The 20337-nt window shown below is 34.5% G+C and overlaps 1 protein-coding gene and 1 long non-coding RNA gene across 3 annotated transcripts; both read right to left on the minus strand.

The window, feature by feature from the left end:
- Positions 1–2664: 2664 nt before the first annotated feature.
- Positions 2665–20307, minus strand: LOC128234949 (uncharacterized). Of its 2 annotated transcripts, none has more exons than XM_052949601.1 (6): positions 19865–20307; positions 19184–19522; positions 18558–18863; positions 17136–17405; positions 12932–13246; positions 2665–2911 (listed from the first exon to the last, which is right to left on the minus strand). In XM_052949601.1, the coding sequence occupies exons 3-6, from the start codon at positions 18748–18750 to the stop codon at positions 2790–2792; spliced, it is 900 nt and encodes a 299-aa protein (XP_052805561.1). In that variant the 5' UTR covers positions 18751–18863; positions 19184–19522; positions 19865–20307; the 3' UTR covers positions 2665–2789. The 2 variants fall into 2 exon arrangements, with proteins under 2 accessions (XP_052805561.1, XP_052805560.1); XM_052949600.1 differs by lacking the exon at positions 2665–2911 and adding an exon at positions 11807–12737 and having other exon boundaries at positions 19865–20296.
- Positions 4199–5533, minus strand: LOC128234952 (uncharacterized). The gene is made up of 2 exons (XR_008261078.1): positions 5391–5533; positions 4199–4648 (listed from the first exon to the last, which is right to left on the minus strand). It is a non-coding gene; the product is annotated as an uncharacterized LOC128234952 (long non-coding RNA).
- Positions 20308–20337: the final 30 nt, after the last annotated feature.

Raw genomic sequence — 20337 nt, forward strand, 5'->3', positions numbered from 1 at the left:
TGGGCTTAGTAAATTTTGGTTTATATGCATCCCAGTTATACAAGAGTCGACTGGGGCCGTTGAGGACAGGCTAGCTAATTACCTGTGTTGAAAGTCAGTTCGAAAAAAATGGATGCTGGATTGAAGCTGTACAATTAGGCTGATTATCTTGCTGATAAAATGCTGGCTGTGTCCTTCCTTTTGTGCGCTTTTGGGGCGTTTAATGAAGGTCTTCCTATGTGAGAAGGTTAAATTTCGCCACGGTTATGTCTGACCTTTTTAATACTATAACCTGGACTGCGTTTCTGTGACGCTTGAGTATTCCCCACTCTAGCTCTGTCAACATGTGGCTGACACTACTGACACTACTGGTCCCTGAGTAGTTATGTTTGAAAAAAGCTGCCCTACGTTAGACCATCTCAAGGTGGATGCTAAAGCGGTCGGTGTATGCGACCACTCAAGGTGGTTGATCAGGCGGTCAGTGTATGCGACCACTCAAGGTGGTTGATCAGGCAGTCGGTGATTGCGACCAAAACAGACAAATACTCCAAACTTTGACGAACGTGTGTGCGGTAAACATTTGCCTTTGGTTTAGGTGGACACGACGAAAAGTGTTTACTGAAAGCGGACATGGTTGAGCTTGTCTTCCTGATTTTTTTTATATCATTTGTCAATGAAATTTCAGGAGAGACGGATACCCAAGGTATTTGCCTGACCATACTGAACATAAAGTTTTACATCGGACGGTGCAATGACTATGACGAAAAATACCTTTTGTGCTGACATTGATAATTTCACACTTTCATCTGATGAAACGACAACTGCCAGTCATGTTTCCAGATTTAAAGGCAGACAAGGCCTTGATGTCGCTTTTTGGCATCCTCCTTGCTCTTAACCGGCCGATATAGCAGGGTACCGTCAGCAAACAGGCAAAAAAGTCCTTAATCCGGCTCGGCATGTTAATAATATATGCGAAGAATAAATAAGGCCCCAAGAAAATGTATCTGCATAAACACGATTTAAACGATATATGGTACAAAAACAGAAACAGTAACAAGTATACACGCACAATAATTTTTGATACAGTATATAAACAGAACAGAACAGATTATTTTGTTAGACTTGTGCATGGTAAATCGATTTTGTAACCATGAATGATAATATAATGTATTTATTAAACACAATGTTAAATAGACAGTTATACAAACTATAAAACTTACATTAGATGATCAAAAAAGGTGTGGATATACATACTATATAAATTTAACTATTTTGTATAAGTTCTTGTCTATTTTTATAATGTTATAAATCTAGATAATTGATCAAAGGCAGACGAATATAATAAAATTGTTTAATAAATGTTCTTCGAATATTGTCAGAACATGGACAAATGCATAAAAGATGGAATTACCTTCTATTTCTTTAATTCTTGAGTTGAAACAGAATTTTTCCACACGTTGGTTACGATTTCAGTTATATCTAGCCGTTGGATTCTATACATCTTTATCTTTATTTCCAATGGTTAACATAGTTAACAGTCATTAATAATATATACAACAATACAAGCATGTAAGAAACACTTGTTATTGGTTGTTCCAGTAATTTGGTCAATTATGGTATGAAGCGACATATTTTTTAATGCAAATGTTTGTTTGCAAAAAATGGGCAATCTAAAGATTTAAACCACTCTTGCTTAAAAAGTAAACTATTCTAGTTTTAAACTCACACGAAATTGACTTAATATTCGTGAAATTAACATTATCAAAAACAAGTTCTCACTTAACGCTTTCTAAAATTAGATACCCAGTTATTGTTAACATTTAAACATTCAGATAATGCTTGCATATATACCGTGGGTATTATTATGTTATCACCGTTGACAAATTGGAACCAAAATTGGTTAATTCTAACAAATATATTTACATAAATTATTTCAACCTCTTTCGATTTAGAATTACCCCATAGTTCGGAAGCATATACATGTAATAAAGAACAGGGGCAACAAAATGATAAAATAGTTGACATAGTATGTTAGGATTTAGAACATAATCAAAATGTTCCTGAATTTCGTCTACACTGGCCATTTCATCTACAAACAATAACAATATGAACCTACGTGACAGTCGTGATTAATAAGCTACTCTTCAAGCTCTGTCAGGCTTCTTGGGTAAGTAAGGGACTCTGTCTTGAAGTTTTGAGAAACTGACACGAGTGCTCTGATGTTAATATTGGAAAAAGATCAGAGAGCCGATAGCTGGTCAAGGTTTCTTGCCCTATCAACTGCACAAATTGCTGCGTGTTATCCCTTCTGTTCAGCTTCTTTTGTGTATGGTGGGAAACATTTTTGTACATCTCATAGGACTCAGTATACGTCGTCCAAGACGACTCCAATGTCACCAGCAAGTTTCCCATCACATACAAATTAAATAAACATAATTTATATATAATTATGTATTTCAAAGGTCTTATAATATCGTGTCTTTGTTCTGGTCACATATAGTTGACAGTTTCAACATTCATCCTTTAGAATCTTAGATGCTAAAGGTTGAGATTTTCCATGCACCAACTGACAACATTAAGAAAGATACGATCAATGACAGTTCCAATAGTCCAGAATAGTATTCGTGAAATATTGCAAACACCACATAACTCGGGCTTCGGCGGTATTCGATTTTCATGAACAACCCAACAATATACAACGATCACAAAGCATAAGCACAAACACAAATACACTGTGGGTGACTATCTTATACTTGAGAGTTGGTTGTATTGAGAAAAGATGCTATTTCTTTGATTTGTTTTTGTTTTTTTCAAAAGGCACAGAGTAACCACGGTTCAATCGTGCCACGTGCAATAACATGGATAATAAATGCAACTGCGTAGCTCAGCGACATAACTGTAATTTTCAAACTATTAGCTCCACTCGTGCTTTCTGAAAAAGAAAAATCAAACAAAAATGAAGCAGCAATGACATATAACTTTATTTCTAAACAATATTTTCATTTCAGTCCTTGATTTTCTATTGTGCGAGTTATAATGGTGCTTCTATTTAAACCATAGTTTAATAATATTTACAAAATAATAACAACACATGTATCTCAATTACGGAGTGAATCGTTACCTTGAAAGTTGATCTGTTCCGAATCGTTTTCCGTGAATAGAACGGGGTCTGCATACTAGTGATGGGCCGATGATCGATTATAATCGAAAATTGATCGGAAAGCTTCAAAATCGGCGATAATCGATTGTAAATTATCATAATCGATTATCGCGGAACATCCGACAAATTTATCAAGGGAGGTTACTCAGTATGAATTTACGATTTTTTTATCTTGCCGACGTTTCCGCTCATTTTTATTTGGGTACAATTCTTAAGAATGGCAGACGAAAATGACGATGTGCTGTATGATTACGGATGATTATCCGGGTGGTAAATGCAAAATCCAAATCTGGCTCTTCTTTGCATTAAAAAAAAAATCAAGCCAGGACCTCCAACCAAAGAAAACCTTGACATGAGCAAGGCATATTTGCAAAAAAGGCAAAACAAAGTAACTAAGTAAATACCGATTGCTGTCCGGATTTATTTTTGTTAAAACATCGTCATCTAAAGAGTATGATGTTGTTTTGTTTTGTTTTTTTCTTCGATACGAAAATATCACTTAATAAACTTACTTTGTGAAAAACTATTTTGCAAAAAAATTATAGCTAGTATTATTTATGAGAATAATGAAATGGTCAGGTGACTGTGTTGACACGAAAATGAAATTGACAGTGTTATTGAAATTATGAAAAAATATTTGTTTTGATGCTTTTGACAATAGAAGATGCTTAAGAACATTTTTTTTCCATTTCAGGCAATACAACAAACTTTCAGTTTCATTTACAACATGACAATCCCCATGATTCTACTGGTGAAATGAAGAAAGCCACAAAACAACAGTCCAGGCAAAGTTGAGTTTCGCGCCCCTGAGACTCAACTTTGATAGACAGGCCATCATAGATGATGCGTTACTGAAACTTCTTGTCGGCAAAGTGTTCTCTATCATTGACCAGACATTATTTCTAAAAAACAACAACTTTAAGTTATACTGGTAGTTTCATACTGGTGACTTTGGAATGTCTGATGTGAACATTTCAGTTAAATGTTTGTTTTTTTCCTGAAAGAAAAGAGATTTATTTCTGTTTGTTAGTGCTATTTCTTGAAAAATAAATATATTAGTTCTATTCTTTGATTTATACATAAAATTCAGCTTACAGAGACAAAGTGATACCCATTACCTTCAAGTATATTACAAGCAATCACTGCTCTATAATATCCGATTATAGCCGATGTCTAATCGGTTGATGGTCTCCGATTGTAACCGATAATCGATTGTAAAATACAACCGATTGCCCATCACTACTGCATACCAAACTTTGTTGAAAGCAATAACTCGCATCGAGTTTTTACCAGGTTCTACATTTGTGATATTGACTTGATACACAGTTTCATTCCACATATTATTCCAGTCATTCTCGTTCACTTGAGTCAGGTTTCTCCAAATGTTATCGTAGGATATTTGCAGTAGAAAAGATTGAAGACTTCCTCCGTTGAAACCTTTAGTCCATCTAGCGTGTACCAGGCCAGGTGTACTGATAATGTGTAAATGTGAAGGAGGCCAAGGCTCAGCTGAATACACGGTAAAAATAAATACTTAAAACAATTGGTGAATGTGATTTTTTTAAACAAATAACCTCATGCCGTAAAGTTCATGCATTGTCTACTACCATAACAAACATTTGAATAAGGGTTCCTAATAAAGATAGCTTACGCTCTCGGCTTCCGGTTCATCATTTGAGAAATCAAAATTAACACTAACAAGTACCGGTTCTTCAAAGACCCAGCGTTCAAACCACTCCTTAACGATACAGTATGATTGGAGGATGGATGGTACAAACATTTAAACTGTCGGAGCTTTTGAATGAAGATCACAGCGATTCTATGAATCGTATTGCAACGGAGAATGGAGGAAATTTTTAATGCGTCGTTAGGGAGTGCTATGAAGGCTGTGCCGATGAAAAACCGGTTCATGTTTATTTCGAGTTCGCAAATTATGAGCCGACGCCGAGAGTGTCGGCTGTGTCGGTGTACATGCGAACAGATGATCAACGTGATTTCATTTCTCACTAAATTAGTTTATAACTATATGTACACGACATTTAACTAGTTTGTCAAACGGTAAATGCCAAAAAAGGAAAAGGGGGAATTAGGTACCTAAGATGAATGTTAAAACGTCTTATTCTATGAAATGATTTTTTATAGTGGAAAGCTTTTTAGAGTGTTGACAAAATGGTTAATTTTAGCTGCTTGTTCATATACAGGTTAAAAAGGCTTTTATAATGACACATATAGGTTAGAAAAGTTTCCCTACCTATGATGTATAAAGTCACACATTCTATGACGATAGTAGTTTCACTTAATTCCGTCAGTTTGTATGTTCCTTGGTCGCCCTCAACAACCTGATTAAGCTCTATATGTAGGATCCCATTTGAAATATTTGCACTTGTAACTAGGGAGCAGTTTTGTAAGGTAGGTTCTCCTATAACTTTCCCATGTTGGTAGTTTACTGCTAGGAGTGTTATGCCATCATAGCGGGCCACTCGGTACGTAGCGAACTCTATTTCTGGGTTTATGGGAGCCCTGAACTTCAATATTTTTTTCTGTCCATTTTCTGTGAACACACAGTTGTTACTCGGGCAACATGTAACTCCTAAATCCAAAACAAAACAATCGATTGGATTGATGTGAAAATTATTTACGCCTATACACTACGTCATTAGCATTGCTAAAGTTTAGTATACATGCATAGTAAATTGTCTGTTCTGAGTATTCAAAGCAAATGTCATTGTTTATAATATCGATATTCAATTACCATATAGTATTCGGTTATCTAAGGATAATCATTAGTTTAAATCGGTCAACCGTTTAACAGAGACATTTAGTTCAAAATCATAAATAAAACAGATACTTACTTGATAAAAATAGTATCCAAATAAAACTCAAACCACAAAAGTAGTAAAATATCGCCATTTATGAACTGGCGATTTCACATTTCATTAACTTTAAAATGTCAAATCAATTTTAAAAACAATATTTTCCATTGAAAAACCTGCATTGCGCAATATATTATTCCACTCGGAACACCTCGGTCACTATCCAACAGAATAGTGACCGAGGTGTTCCGAGTGGAATAATATATTGCGCAATGCAGGTTTTTGCCGGAGATGGCCTAGTTGTTACGATTGACGTTTTTTCATATTATTAATGAATGGAATTATTAATGGCAGATTAGGAATGGTAAACCAAGAAAAAAATCCATTCTTTAAATGTACGTATACAGCCACATCAATTGTTTTTTTCGTTCTGCGGGCATAGTTAGGTATTATTTGGAAAAGGTAAAGAAATATATCAATTGTTCGACCACAGATATTATTTCTGAGCGAACTGGATTTTTTGTGGTTATAAACTTCTCTGTCACTTGCAATTAAGAAGATTAGAATGTCCTTACACAATAACTTCCTATTTATAATTTTTATAGTATTGTGTTTAAAGGGAAGTTATCGATTTGTGGAATGTTATATTAAACCTGTTGAGTATTGGTGGCATTTCCAACCAAAGGTTGGCTTCCCTTTACATGTTTTTGATTTTCAAACTACGATGAAATATTGCTTTCTCACTGAACTTGACTGGCATTATGCACCAGTCAATTGTAACCACGCCCCCCCCCCCCCCAGGTCAGGGGAATAGCGGGGACTTTCGGTCCAGCCAACCCCAGGTAAAATCCTCGTCCTGCGAGGACGAACTGATGGTCAAATCCCTGCCATATGACCCCGCACTCCAGGGAGCCTAGGTAAGGCATATTCCCCGCTATATTTTGCTCGAAGACAAAACCACCGCATTCACCCTGCACTGCAGGGCCACCTGAAAGGTAAAAACACAGCCCCTTTCCCCGGCTATCCCCGGCATAACCCCGAACTGGGGGGCCATGGTTACAACTGACTGGTGCATTATGTACATGTTTCATATTTTTAAATGTACTTATGCACATTATTTATGTATATGATATGAGTATGTAATCTTTTATTTGATTGTTTTATCTTAGAAAAATATTAGACTTAAAATTTTGTTTAAAAATGATGTGTTTTGGTATGTGACCTATTTTTAATATACCATAATACATGAACATACCCATTATTTGTTTACAAACTGCATATTTTCAAAATAAACCTGTAAGAAAAGACGTACATGGTTTCGGGCTGGAAGCCACGACAGCTTTGACACAAGTGACATTCATTTGCTTGGTGTAGGTCTCGTTAAAACCCCGTACTGTTGTGAATCATTATCAACCATATGCACAACAACTACACATTTGTGCTTACCAACTTACTCTTGGCTAAAACGGATATTAGTGCAGAATGTATAATTGATACATGTGCATTTGTCTTTCACAGTTGTAGTTTCTGCCGGTTGATAATCAGAAGTCTAATTTCTTTCAGGTAGGAAAATGACTGAATATTACTAAGTCAACAAATTGGGGTTATGAAGAATTCCAGCTTGCATTAAATACTATGTTGGATCATTGAGACAGATTTGACATCCATGTCAACCACAAGGCAGTCACATCTGATAGAGATGATGTGAGTATTTCATATAAAACATATTTGAGTTGGTGTTTGTTGTTTTATAAACTCACTGTATTCAATAATCAAGTGGTGGTGGTGGTGGTGGTGGTGATGATGATGATGATGATGATGATGATGATGATGATGATGATGATGATGATGATGATGATGATGATGATGATGATTATTATTATTATTATTTTTATTGATAAATTTAGTAATTTTCTTTATATATTATCTACATGTATGTATCAGCTTGTTGTTGTTTTTTTAAATAATGTCGAGAAATATTAAACTGTTTATATTTTATTTTGTATGTGTATGGCAATATTATTATCTATACTAATAAGTTAGAAAGGCTTTTAAAGTACATTTTTTTTCCTTTACAGCACTAAACATTCTAGATGGGTAAAGGACCTGAAGGGGCATAAAACCCTAATCAGCATTGACTCAGCATTGAGTAATTATCATCTGTGCACACACTACAAGTGCACACGCATGGAAACAGACCAAACTTCAAATGTTGAAGAGTGAAGACTTATTGTGAAAAATTCTAAATGTAAGAATACCATTGACAAAATAAAACAAATAGACATCGATTACCTACAGAGACTGTTTACATGTTATAATATTAGAAAGACAAATTAGTTGAGAACTTTCACTCTGACATTTTTGGAGGGGCATTACCGCCTACATGTACATAGTGTTCTTGTTTCTTTACATATTTTAATTTGAAAGTACATTCATTGTTTTTAAATCTGAATTCTGAGTCAGTATCATACTTAAAATTCATTTATTTGAATGATTACATTTTATGAATAAGTCCAATAAAGCTTTATCAATTTTTACAAGAAAAGGGTTGATTTTTAAGCATTTTATTAGCTGTAAAAATGTATGGTTACATGACATTATGTATATTTTCTTCAAAATTGAACGGTAAACTATCATAAATTGTCTTTTAAATTGTTCATTGGACATTATAGAACATATTTAAAATGATTTCAGCAGGTTGTCTTATTATTAATTATTTTTAATGAATTTATAAAACTGCTTTATATTTTCAAACATCGAAATACTGCACTGTTCAGAAGACTCACAAGATCAATCAAAATGATTTTTTGCATGTGTATCAATAATGCTGTTCGGTTGAACATATGTTTTCTGTTAACTGAAGTTTATTTCACCAGAAACTGTTGTGTTTATTCCATAAGCTCTGATAATGTGAAACAAAAATCAAATATAGACAAAATATTTACTTGTCGCTCTTTGTAGCCCTTGGAGTTTGGGGTTGGGTGTAATGAAACTTAAATAACTTTTTTAATTCACGGTAAAATATCTTCAAAATTTGGATAAAAGTCCCATAGTGTACCTTGATAATAACTATGTTGTCGGTGAAAGCTTTTATTAAAGTGTGTATTACTTAAATACCTTAATTCAGTTTAAATTATTATGGCCTTTAATGATTTTTGTTTTCATATAGATTTCCTGTTATATTGAGCTTTGTCAATTTTTTGGTTGTTTTGTATTATGTACAATTACTACTTCTATTTCCTAACTTAATTTTTTTGTCTCATTTGTCAAATTGAATTGGTACATATTTCATATAAAGTGAAAAAAATGCACACTAGTTTTAAAGATGCACTCTTACTCCCAAACAAGACTTATCACAATTAATATCATTGTTTTGATTTTTCAAAATGGGTTGATAGAGGTCAACAACAATGTTTCTAATGAAGGATTTTGAGTTCAATTTGCTAATAAGAATGAACATAAACCATGGTATTTCTGCCTTGTGATACTATAGTAGACCACAGTAAATCTTTTAGCAATCACCAATCATTTAATATTTGTCATGCATTCTGCTATTATAAACAGGGTCACAAGCTTGTTATAAATCAGTAAACAATATTTCAGTAAATGCATTATTTAGGAAGTAGTTATTGTTTTATCAGTCAATTTGATGTGTGTTACAATTATATGCAGGGCTTCCATTAAAGGAAGTTTTGAAGTATATTACTCCTTAGAAATGGGTTAAAACTTTCAAAATTGATTTCTAGGAAGTACAAAAACTTCCATAATTTTACAAAAACTTCCATAATTTTGAAGAAAACCACCAAAGTAGAAAGCTTGGAAGTTCAAAATATTCAAACCTTGTGTCAATATTACTTTTATGGTCACAATTTCAATCAGTCTTAAGATAAAATGATTTATTATAATATAAGTCTTTGAATTTGGCAAGTTAAAGTTACAAATTACTTGATTTTTAACATTCTAATTGAAAAATAGTGGAAAAAGATATTGAAATCGGGAGATTTTAACTTCCACATTTCAGTGTAAAACTTCCAAAATTGATGGACAGGAAGTTTATACTTCCAGTTTCAAATTCTTAATGGAAGCCCTGTTATATGTATTGATTTCAAATAAGAGTTTCACTTTAAAGATGCTCATTTAAAGGTAATGAACAGACACACAAAAACTAGACACATTTGATACTAATTGTATGAATGATTATTGTTTAGGTGACCTCTGATTTGTTTTGGAGATATTCATTAATGGGTGTTATTCTTTGTTGTCTTCAGTTTCTTATACATTTAAGGATTTTTATAATTGCTTTTCTGGTATATATTAATTTAATGCAAATGAAAACACACTTTAAAGTAGACACATTTGATACTAATTATATAAATGATTATTGTTTACATGTACTCTGATTTGTTATGAAGATATTCATAAAGGGGTGTTCTTCATGTTATTATACATTTTTGACTTGATTTAGTATTGCTTTTCTGGTATATATTCATTTAATGCACAAAGAAATGATTTTAAGTGTTCAGTATCACTTTCACACATTGTTTACTATTATTTTGTGCATATTTGGCCTATTTATGCTTATATGTGCATTGTTGTATTTCAAAACCTTTGTGAAAAATAGAAACAGTATTATTTCTTTCATGCATAGTCGGATACATATTCAGTTTGTATGCATTATTTTTATCATATTTGAAAAATTTGCCATTGTCCTATAAGACACATGCTATTTTTGTGTTAATATCATTATCAACTAAAAACATCCATTTTCAACTCTTCTTTACCATGTAAATGGAGAAGTTAACATTATAACTCCATTGACCAGTTTTTTATGCAATTTGTCCAATTTTATACATTTTAGTATCATTAAACAGCTAAAAACAAGGCATGTTATGTTATAAATGCATTTCATCTAGTAAACAATGTTCTCTTTTTATATAACAGTTCAATAATTATGTTCTATTTATGTTTGTAATTTTCATACGAAATGATAATGTTTATTAAAGTACTACAAAAATTGTTATTTCATGTCACTTCTTCATGATGAATTCCCCATATAATCAGGAAACTTATTCTTCCCTTCAAGTTGTCATTCCAGCATGGTGACTTTGCCCCCTCCCCTAAATGATTAGAACTGCAGTGTTCAAGAACAATAACTATATTTCAGAGATTTGCAAGAGTTATTCCCTTTGTTCCTTTTCCTGTCCGTAGCATAACAAGGAAACTACTTTTTGGACTTTCATTAAACATCATTCAATGGTAAAGCACAACAAGAGAAAGTGCAGTGCACAATGACTACCAGTATAGCTGTATTTCAGCTAATTACAGAATTATTGCCCTTTGCCTCTTTTTCTTGACCAGAGCATTACTTTCAAAATACTCATGGTATTGAAATAAAACTTGGTATATGGATAGGTGGCAATGACAAAAAGTACAGTGCACAAGCACCCTAATTCTGTCGTGTTCATTAATGTACCACACCCTAATGAAATGTTCAACTTGAAACTCTTTAATTTCAATGCTTTAGCCTATGTTGTTAAGCAGAATACTACAAATATTTTGAGAATTTCATGGATGCGGTTTGATGCATTGTAATATGCTTGTTGGCCTTGACATTCCTTCTTTTTCAACATATAACAAATGCATAGACTATTAAACGGCGCCGTTTGACGCTTTGCATCAATGGTCTTTCTTGTTATATGTATTGAATGACTGTTTAGCACCGCCGGATGCACCACCTCTTAATCCGATAGTGGTCAGGGTCCGATTATTCAGAATTCAAATTCAGAAACAAAAACGGTATTATAATTCAAGCTATGATTGTATCTGTTTTGGTTATGTAAAAATCGCACGCCTTTGGATAAGTAAAACATATCATCTAAATAAAACTATCGTTACACAAATCAAATATTAGGTTGAATATGAAACAAAGCATTGATTGCTCATAAATGCTGCAACCGTGGTTCAAAACAAGACGCTGTTTTAACAAAATACAATATCGTGATCAATGAGCTCTGTCCAGCTTCTTGGATAAGTAAGTGACCCTTGGAGTTTTGTAAATTGACACGAGCGCTCTGATGTAACTTGATGTTTGGACAAGCAGACCGCCGATATTTCTTATCAAGTTTTCTTGCCCAAACAACTGCACAAATTGCTGCGTGTTATTCCTTCTGTTCAGCTCCTTTTGAGTATGGTGGGATACCTTGTGTACATCTCATAGCTCTGAGTTTACGTCATCCAAGACGACTCCAATGTCACCAGCAAGTTTCCCATAACATAAAAATTAAAGAAACACATTTTATATATAAGTATGTCTTTCAAAGGTCCTACAATACCGTGTCTTTGGTCTGGTCACATATAATGGATAGTTTCAGCATTCATCCTTTACATTCCTAACTGCTAAAGGTTGAGATTTTCCATGCACCAACTGAAAACATTAAGAATGATACGATCATTGACAGGTTCAAAAGTCTAAAATTGTATTCATGAAATATTGCAAACACCACCTAGCTCGGGCTTCGGTATTCGATGTTCATGAATAACTAAACAATATACAATGATCCCAAAGCATACGGGCAAATACAAATACACTGCGGAAGATTATCTTATACTTGAGAGACGGTTGTATTGAGAAAAAATGCTATTTTTTTGTTTGGTTTTTGTTTTTTATATGCCACAGAGTAACCACGGTCCAATTGTGTCACGTGCAAAAACATGAAAAATAAATGCAACTGCGAAGCTCAGCGACATAACTGTAATTGTCAAACTATCTGCTCCACTCTTGCTTCCTGAAAGAAGAAACATCAAATAAAAATGAAGCAGTAATGACATGTAACTTTATTTCTAAACAACATTTTCATTTCAGGCCATGATTTTCTATTGTGCGAGTTGTTATGATGCTTCTGTTTAAAACCGTAGTTTAATAATGTTTACAAAATAATAATGATAACATATGTATCTCAATTACGGAGTGCATCGTTACCTTGAAAGTTAATCTGTTCAGAATCGTTTTCCGTGAATAGCACGGGGTCTGCATACCCAACTTTGTTGAAAGCAATAACTCGCACCGAGTGTTTACCAGGTTCTACATTTGTGATATTGACTTGATACACGGTTTCATTCCACATATTATTCCAGTCATTCTCGTTCACTTGAGTCAGGTTCTTCCAAATGTTATCGTAGGATATTTGCAGTAGAAATGATTGAAGACTTCCTCCGTTGAAACCTTTAGTCCATTCAGCGTGTACCAAACCAGGTGTACTGATAATGTGTAAATCTCTAGGAGGTCGAGGCGTAGCTATACACAAGGTTAGAAGAAAACATTGAAAACAGTCTAAATTTGGAGTATGTGTTTTATATTTTGAAACGAATAATCAAAGTGCGAGTGAGGGTGGTATTGTGGTATAGCGTGTATCAGGCCAGGTGTACTGATGACGTGTAAATGTGTAGGAGGCCAAGGCTTAGCTGAAAACAAGATTAAAAGAAATCATTGAAAGCAGCATAAATTTGGTGTATATGTTTTATTCTGTTAAACGAATGATCTCTTGTCGTATATTATATGCAGGGAGCGAGTGAGATAGGTCTAGTCTAGTCTAGGTGTCCGCCTCTCACCCAAGAGGTTGTTGGTTAGATCCCGACCAGGTTTACTTTCTCACGGCCTCTCTTAGTTTAAACATCTTTTATTCATCAACGTATACACACATATTATAAAGACAAACAGAAAACACATGTAAAATCTAGAAAAGGATTAGAACGAAAGATAAATATATCATAAAAAGTTCTCCAAACTTTTGCAGAAGTACATATTTAATGACGGACATTTGTACAGCTTACAATGTAGATGACACAATGATATTGATATTGTTGGATTAGATCAGATGGTCGTGTTTAATGTGATTTGGCTTCATTTAATTTTATTAAATATTTAAAATATTTAAAGATTTTTTACATACGATGTACACATACAAGATAGTAGTTAAAAGTTAAACATTTTGTTTGATTAACAAAGCTATAATAAGCTTAGTTTATTTTCACTTTTCAAATACAAAAATCGTTAATTTTGTTTGAGAGCAGAATAAGATAGTTAAGAGGATAAGAATGAAGAAAGAGGGTAGGGTGGTTGGTTTAGATGAACAACTTCCGGTGCCTTTTCTTCACTGGGCCCTGATTGGTAGTATTAAATAACATGTATACAGAAAGGAGATAATCCTGGAAGGAATTGATATAAGATTAATGTGAGTATGCCAATTTCTCTCATTTGAAAGAAAAATACCTAGGTGTTTGTGAGATTCAACAAACGGGAGTTCAGTGTCAAACATGTACACAGACGGATGAATGGGTTGGTTACGTTTTTGAGATATGACCATTGATTCAGATTTGTTGGGATTGAACTTTACAAGCCACTTATCAGCCCAAATAGATATTTTGTTTATATCTGTCTGTAGTTTTAAAGCTGCAATCTGGGGGGTGTCCACAATAACAAATAGACTTGTATCATCAGCATCATTGTATCATCAGCAAATAGGTTGACATTTGAATCTATCTCGTTTACTATGTCATTTATGTATATAAGAAATAAAAGAGGACCCAAAATTGAGCCATGGGGAGCTCCAGCTTCAATTGATTTTAATGCCGAAGTGGCTCCCGGAATAACCACACACTGGCGCCTATTCTCTAAGCAGTTGGAAAACCAAGACAGTAAGTGACCACAAATGCCTGCCTTCTCGAGTTAATTTAGTAGATCACGATACCAAATTTTGTCAAATGCTTTACTTTTCAAGACCATTGTCAAGAGCTTGACAAAAACTATTATACAGGTAGGTAAGCTGATTGACAGTAGAATCACCTGGTAGAAAGCCGGATTGGGATCGAGTAAAAAACTGGTATCACGAAGAAAGTTGAATACATGTTTAAATATAATTCTTTCAAAGACTTTCTCCATAGTGTTCAAAAGAGAGATTGGGCGATAATTTGATGGGTTGGAAGGATCCCCCTTTTTAAAGACAGCACAAACATTTGAATATTTCCAATTAGACGGAACAACACAAGAAGTTAAAGAAGTATTGAACAATTCACAAAAAGGCTGGCTAAGTTCTGAAGAAGCTTCAAGTAAAATACGATTATCAATGACATCAGGTCCAGATACTTTACCAACCGAGAGACTACTTATAGCATCTTTGACTTCGGAAGGTACGATAACAATCGAATCAAGTTTAGCATCATCATTAGTTAAATCAAGTTCAGGTAATACTTGAGTTGAATCGTCAACGTAGGTCTGAAGAACAAAGAAATCATTAAGGATTTCGCCCTTGCCTTGGTCGTCTGCAACGCACTGACCATCTAATGGGTTGAGTAGTGGAGGAATGCCTCGTGATTTAACCGGACTGATAAATGACTTAAGTGTTTTCCACCAGTCTTAGAACTGAGTTCACTGGATTTAAGTTTCAAAGCAAGGGAGTCAAAGTATTTCAATTTTGAACTCCGAATTAGAGCGACAACTTCGTTACGCAATTTTCGAAACTTAGTCCAATGTATTGGATTGTTAGTGCGTTTGACCTTTCTATAAGCTCTTTTACGCTGTCGAATTTTTATTTTAATGTCGTTATTTATCCAAGGAGGTTCAAGAGGATTGATAGTTATAACCTTGTTGGGAATACAGCTGTTAGAAATATCAACAATTCATTTAGTAAAATCAGAGGTGAACAAATCAATATTTGTATTTCTAACTAGTGACCAATCAGTATCCAAAAGCTTCTGGCAAAGTTGGGTGTAGTTCCCATTGTCGTATTTCCATATTCTACGCCGGGTAACCTTCTTAACCGGTTTATTGTATCTAAACTATGGCTCTCCAACTCCGCTATGGACTAAGGAGTTTGAGTTGGAAATAAATAAGAGATCGATAATTGAGGACGAATTTTCTGTAAAGTGCGTTGGATCTGAAATGCATTGTTCAATGGCAAACTGTTGTGATAAAGAGTTGATTTGCGCCCGAACTATCGACAAGAGTGTTCAGATTGAAATCACCTGTAATGATAATATCCTCAATACCACTTTCTCTTGCCAAACCTATAGAATCTTCAATAAGGCTATAATAGTTATTATCAGAGTTAGGAGGACGATAGAACACACCGATTAGTTCACGTTTAGATGTGCGTATCTTTATTTCTAACCAGAGACACTCTAGTGCCATTAACTCAAAATCATCCCTTCTTTTAAAATTGATACCGTCTTTGATATAAGCGGCAACGCCACCATATGAATCTCCTTGCCGATCACGCCTAACTGGTCTTGAGAAGCCAGGGATTAGAATTTGATCATCTGTGATTGTATCAGCTAACCAAGTTTCAGAAAAGGTAAGGATATCGAAAGAACTTAGTTCAGTTGACAATAAATCTAGTTTCGGTAGAAGACTTTGAACATTGTAGTGCATAATAGAAAGGTAGTTGGGACAACACAGAAAAGTTGAAAGATTAGTGGACAGGTCGCTATATGAACTACCAGGGGAAGTGTCGAGTCTTGAACCGGGACCTGGATTAGGGTGAATATCGCCTGATAGTGAACGAAAAATATTTAACCAAGTTAAAACTACCATGGAAAACATAAAGCACAAGCAATGTTTTGTGAAGCATGCATTTGTACTAAACGCTTCACTTGCCGTGTGACTTAATGTGAAACTGCTCTTCGATCGCATACGTTGATCAAATTTAACTTGGAATCTTTAACGTGCAAGAATACCTAAGTTAGATGTAGCTGTGAGATAAAACCTTAAAGAGTAAACATTACTTGCGTCGCTTGCTAGGCTCAGAATGAAAAAAAAGATTCACAGTAAGATGAAAACGGCAGATGTTCCTATATTTAGCATTTTGGAAAATGCCAAATTTTGTTTGCCTATTCATGTAATTGAACTAATAAAAATTATAAATGCTAGTGTTTTCGGCCTCTCTTATTGAACACCAGTACTGGTTTCTACCAAGGAAATGGACGCGATAGCCATCTATTAGCCATCATCTATTAGCCATCAGCTTAAATCACAATCGAGCTTGAAGAAATTAGTATAAATTAATGTATATGCAATTTTCACTCTAAAATAAACTTTAATAACAGTATTTATATAAAACCGTTGTGACTCAATGCTTGACGAATTGCCTAAATAAATAATATATCGCATAAAAATACGGGAAACCTACTTAGAACAATGAGCTGTATGCGTGTTATGGACATCTTATTCACTCCAATTACAGATGTTTTAGCTGTGCATTCATACGTCCCTGCGTGATAGCGATTAACTCTTCCAAACGCCAACTCGTTCATTAAACGTTTGTTTTCGTCTGTGAGATTCGTCCATTGAATTAGACAAGGAGGTCTGCAATCCGCGTCACATCTGACGGTTACAACATCCTCATGCTCATTAACAGTGATCACTTCGGAGACATTGACACTTGCATTATTCGGACCGTCTATGATCATACAAAAATAAATGTAAATTTATCTGGTATTTATCAATGCATAATGGAAGTACTATGGTCAACAGGCATAGCACATGCGTTACTCCTTCATGTAAATTTAGAGTGGATTAATAATGAGTTTCTATAATCTAACTGCTAACGTGTACGTGCTCAATCTAATTACAAATAAGCATTTTCCTTCAGATAAAGTTGATCATGTATCGCCTTGCATGGGTCTATTCAGTTTATTCGCGGTCTTTGTATTCAAAATTATTGTAACATGACTCTGACGCAAATTATTCGGTTAATTTCAGTCTTAAAAAAATAATCAATATGCTATTGCGCATTTATCCAATTGATTTATATAAAATGCAGTATCTGTATGTTGAAATACTGCAGTTTTATTATTCCAAATTGGGAAAAAGTTCAATATGACGACTTTTATACAATGAATGCGCATTGATTATCAGGAGACATAATGGCTAACAAAAATACATTCTCGCGTTTTCTCGTGCAATAATGAATCCTAAAAGGAGAAAAAACATAAAGCTACGTGAAAAGTTGTCTGCTCGCTTAAGTTAATATATATATATATATATATATAAGCAAAAACAATGGTAGGTCGGAAAACTAGAACCAACAAGTGTTTTTTTGACGCCTTACGAAATGATTGTTTTTATAAATTTCCGAAAAATGTTGGCAGTATCTACTCTACTTTATCAATTGTAACCTACAACCTATCAGTTTACAATAAGTACCATGTTTTATCTTTTAGATTGATATTACTTAGCATGCATGTAGTCATATTTTATTTCCCCAAATAGGCTAAAGTCTAAGGCGTTAGGAACATGTGTGTCATGTGACGGTTTCTTTTTAACTTGAAAACTGAGAAATGAACAAACCTAACAAATAAACTGTTATTTTAAGTACTGAATGACCGGATACAGACGGATATAGGGACTTTCTGATCCCATCGCAAGAGAGCTTGTGATCCCCAATACATGTGTTCAGCACAAAGATTAAAGCATTAAGATAAGGGTTAACAATAAGTGGATGATTAAGGATGAAAATATTGAATAAATATCAATCAATGAAATCAGTCTATGTATTAAGTGGTGCTGTGTTTTAATATTAGCATCATTGTCTTATTTAACTACAACTTACAAAATACTCTTAGTGGATAATACGTTTGCACCGAAGATTTCCCTCCATTCTCAGTTGCAATGCAATTTACAGTATCGCCGTTATCTTCATTCGAAAGTTTCGATATTGTTAACGTACTCCTCGATATTGCGTCGAAAGAGAATCTTCCACCAGGTTGAATGGCTGTTCCATCGATCGTCCAAGCATAATCCATCGTTAGAGAGTGGTTTGAAGGCTATGTCTTTGAAGAACTGGTACATTTGAGTCTTAATTTTGAGTTCACAAATTGTGAGCCAAAAGCCGAGAGTATAGGCTGTGTCGGTGTACCTGCGAACAGATGATCAACGTTATTTCATTTTCCACAAAACTTTTTAATAGCTATATAAATACGATATTGAAGTGTGTGAACATTCATGACAAATTGAAAACTGTATACATGTTTGCCAAAAAAAGTGAAAGGGGGAACTATGTAACGAGGTTGAATGTTAAAAAGTTTATACTATTCAATGAAATAAATACTTTTAGAGGACAGTTTTTTAGATTTGTTTACTAAGTAGCCTATTTTAAGCTGCTTGTTCACATACAGGTTAAAATGTTTCTATCTAGGCTTTTATTATGTCACATACAGGTGAGAAAAGCTTCCCTACCTAGGGTGTATAATGTCACACATTCTATGACAGTAGTAGTTTCACTTAATTCCGTCAGTTTGTACGTTCCTTGGTCTCCCTCAACAACCGGATTAAGCTCTATATCTAGGAGCCCAATTGCAATATTTGCGCTTGTAGCCAGGGAGCAGTCATGCAAAGTAGGTTCTCCTATTACTTTTCCATACTGGTAGTTTACTACAATGCGTGTTATGCCATCATAGCGGGCCACTCGGTAGGTAGCGAAGTCTAGTTCTGGGTTGATGGGAGCCCTGAACTTCAATACTTTTGTCCGTCCATTTTCTGTGAACACACGGCTATTACTAGGGCAGCTTCCTAATCCTATACGTGAAACAAATGAAACAAGATTTTTAAAAATGTACGCTCCCCTAATGTCGGCTAATATTTCATTTCGCAACAAATATCAGTCGGATAATTTAAGGTTACACCCAATTACTCTCTTGTTGCCAATCGGACATTTTTTTCTTCAAGTTCACCACAACTAAGTCGATAGAGAATATGTGCTAGTCATGATCAACCTTCTTTTCAATATGGCAATATTCCTCTTTTCAAGTAGGAGGACCGTTGGTCCAAACATACTCTATTTATCAATCAGACAAGCTCTTTGTGTTCACGGTAACCACGACCGTAAGTTTAAGACACAGTGACCTTTGGCCTCTTTACCTCAATAACGGTTAGTGTCTGGTGGTAACCAACCTCCCTGTTGATCTTCACCTTTGGTATCTGGATCTAAAATTCATTCCAGTTGTAGACTAGGGATCTATATGTCATGACCAACTTTCCCACCAAGTTCCAGGATGATAGGCCCCTTCGTTGTCTAGTTAAGAAGCGGGCATGGTTGGTCAACCCACAATATATTTCCTAATAAATAGAGCGTGCCTGTTTACCATGTGTATACTTCTGTACTCTTGATATTGAGAATTCAGAATCGAGATAGCACACCATGTTGCTTGAACATTATTAATCATTTATGACGATTTATTTTCTGGTTCATAGTTTGGCAAAAGTACGTAAGGTTACTAGTATTAAATTAGTTGACCAAGTTCGGCCATTTTATCTAGAACGTGTACCCGATTTGTTCTGTTAACATCGTTGACCTCAGGCAAAAAACGACATAATGAAGATTTGCTGGAATT

This window comes from Mya arenaria, chromosome 5 (assembly GCF_026914265.1).
Source record: "Mya arenaria isolate MELC-2E11 chromosome 5, ASM2691426v1".
Lineage (NCBI taxonomy): Eukaryota > Metazoa > Mollusca > Bivalvia > Myida > Myidae > Mya > Mya arenaria.

Coding starts and splice junctions, on each gene's coding strand:
- LOC128234949 (XM_052949601.1), bottom strand. CDS start 18,750: ATGGATTATGCTTGGACGATCGATGGAACAGCCATTCAACCTGGTGGA. Junction 13,247..17,135: donor CATACAGCTCATTGTTCTAA/GTAGGTTTCCCG, acceptor CCTTGTGTATAG/CTACGCCTCGACCTCCTAGA. Junction 2,912..12,931: donor TGAACAGATTAACTTTCAAG/GTAACGATGCAC, acceptor TTTCTTTTTCAG/AAAGCACGAGTGGAGCTAAT.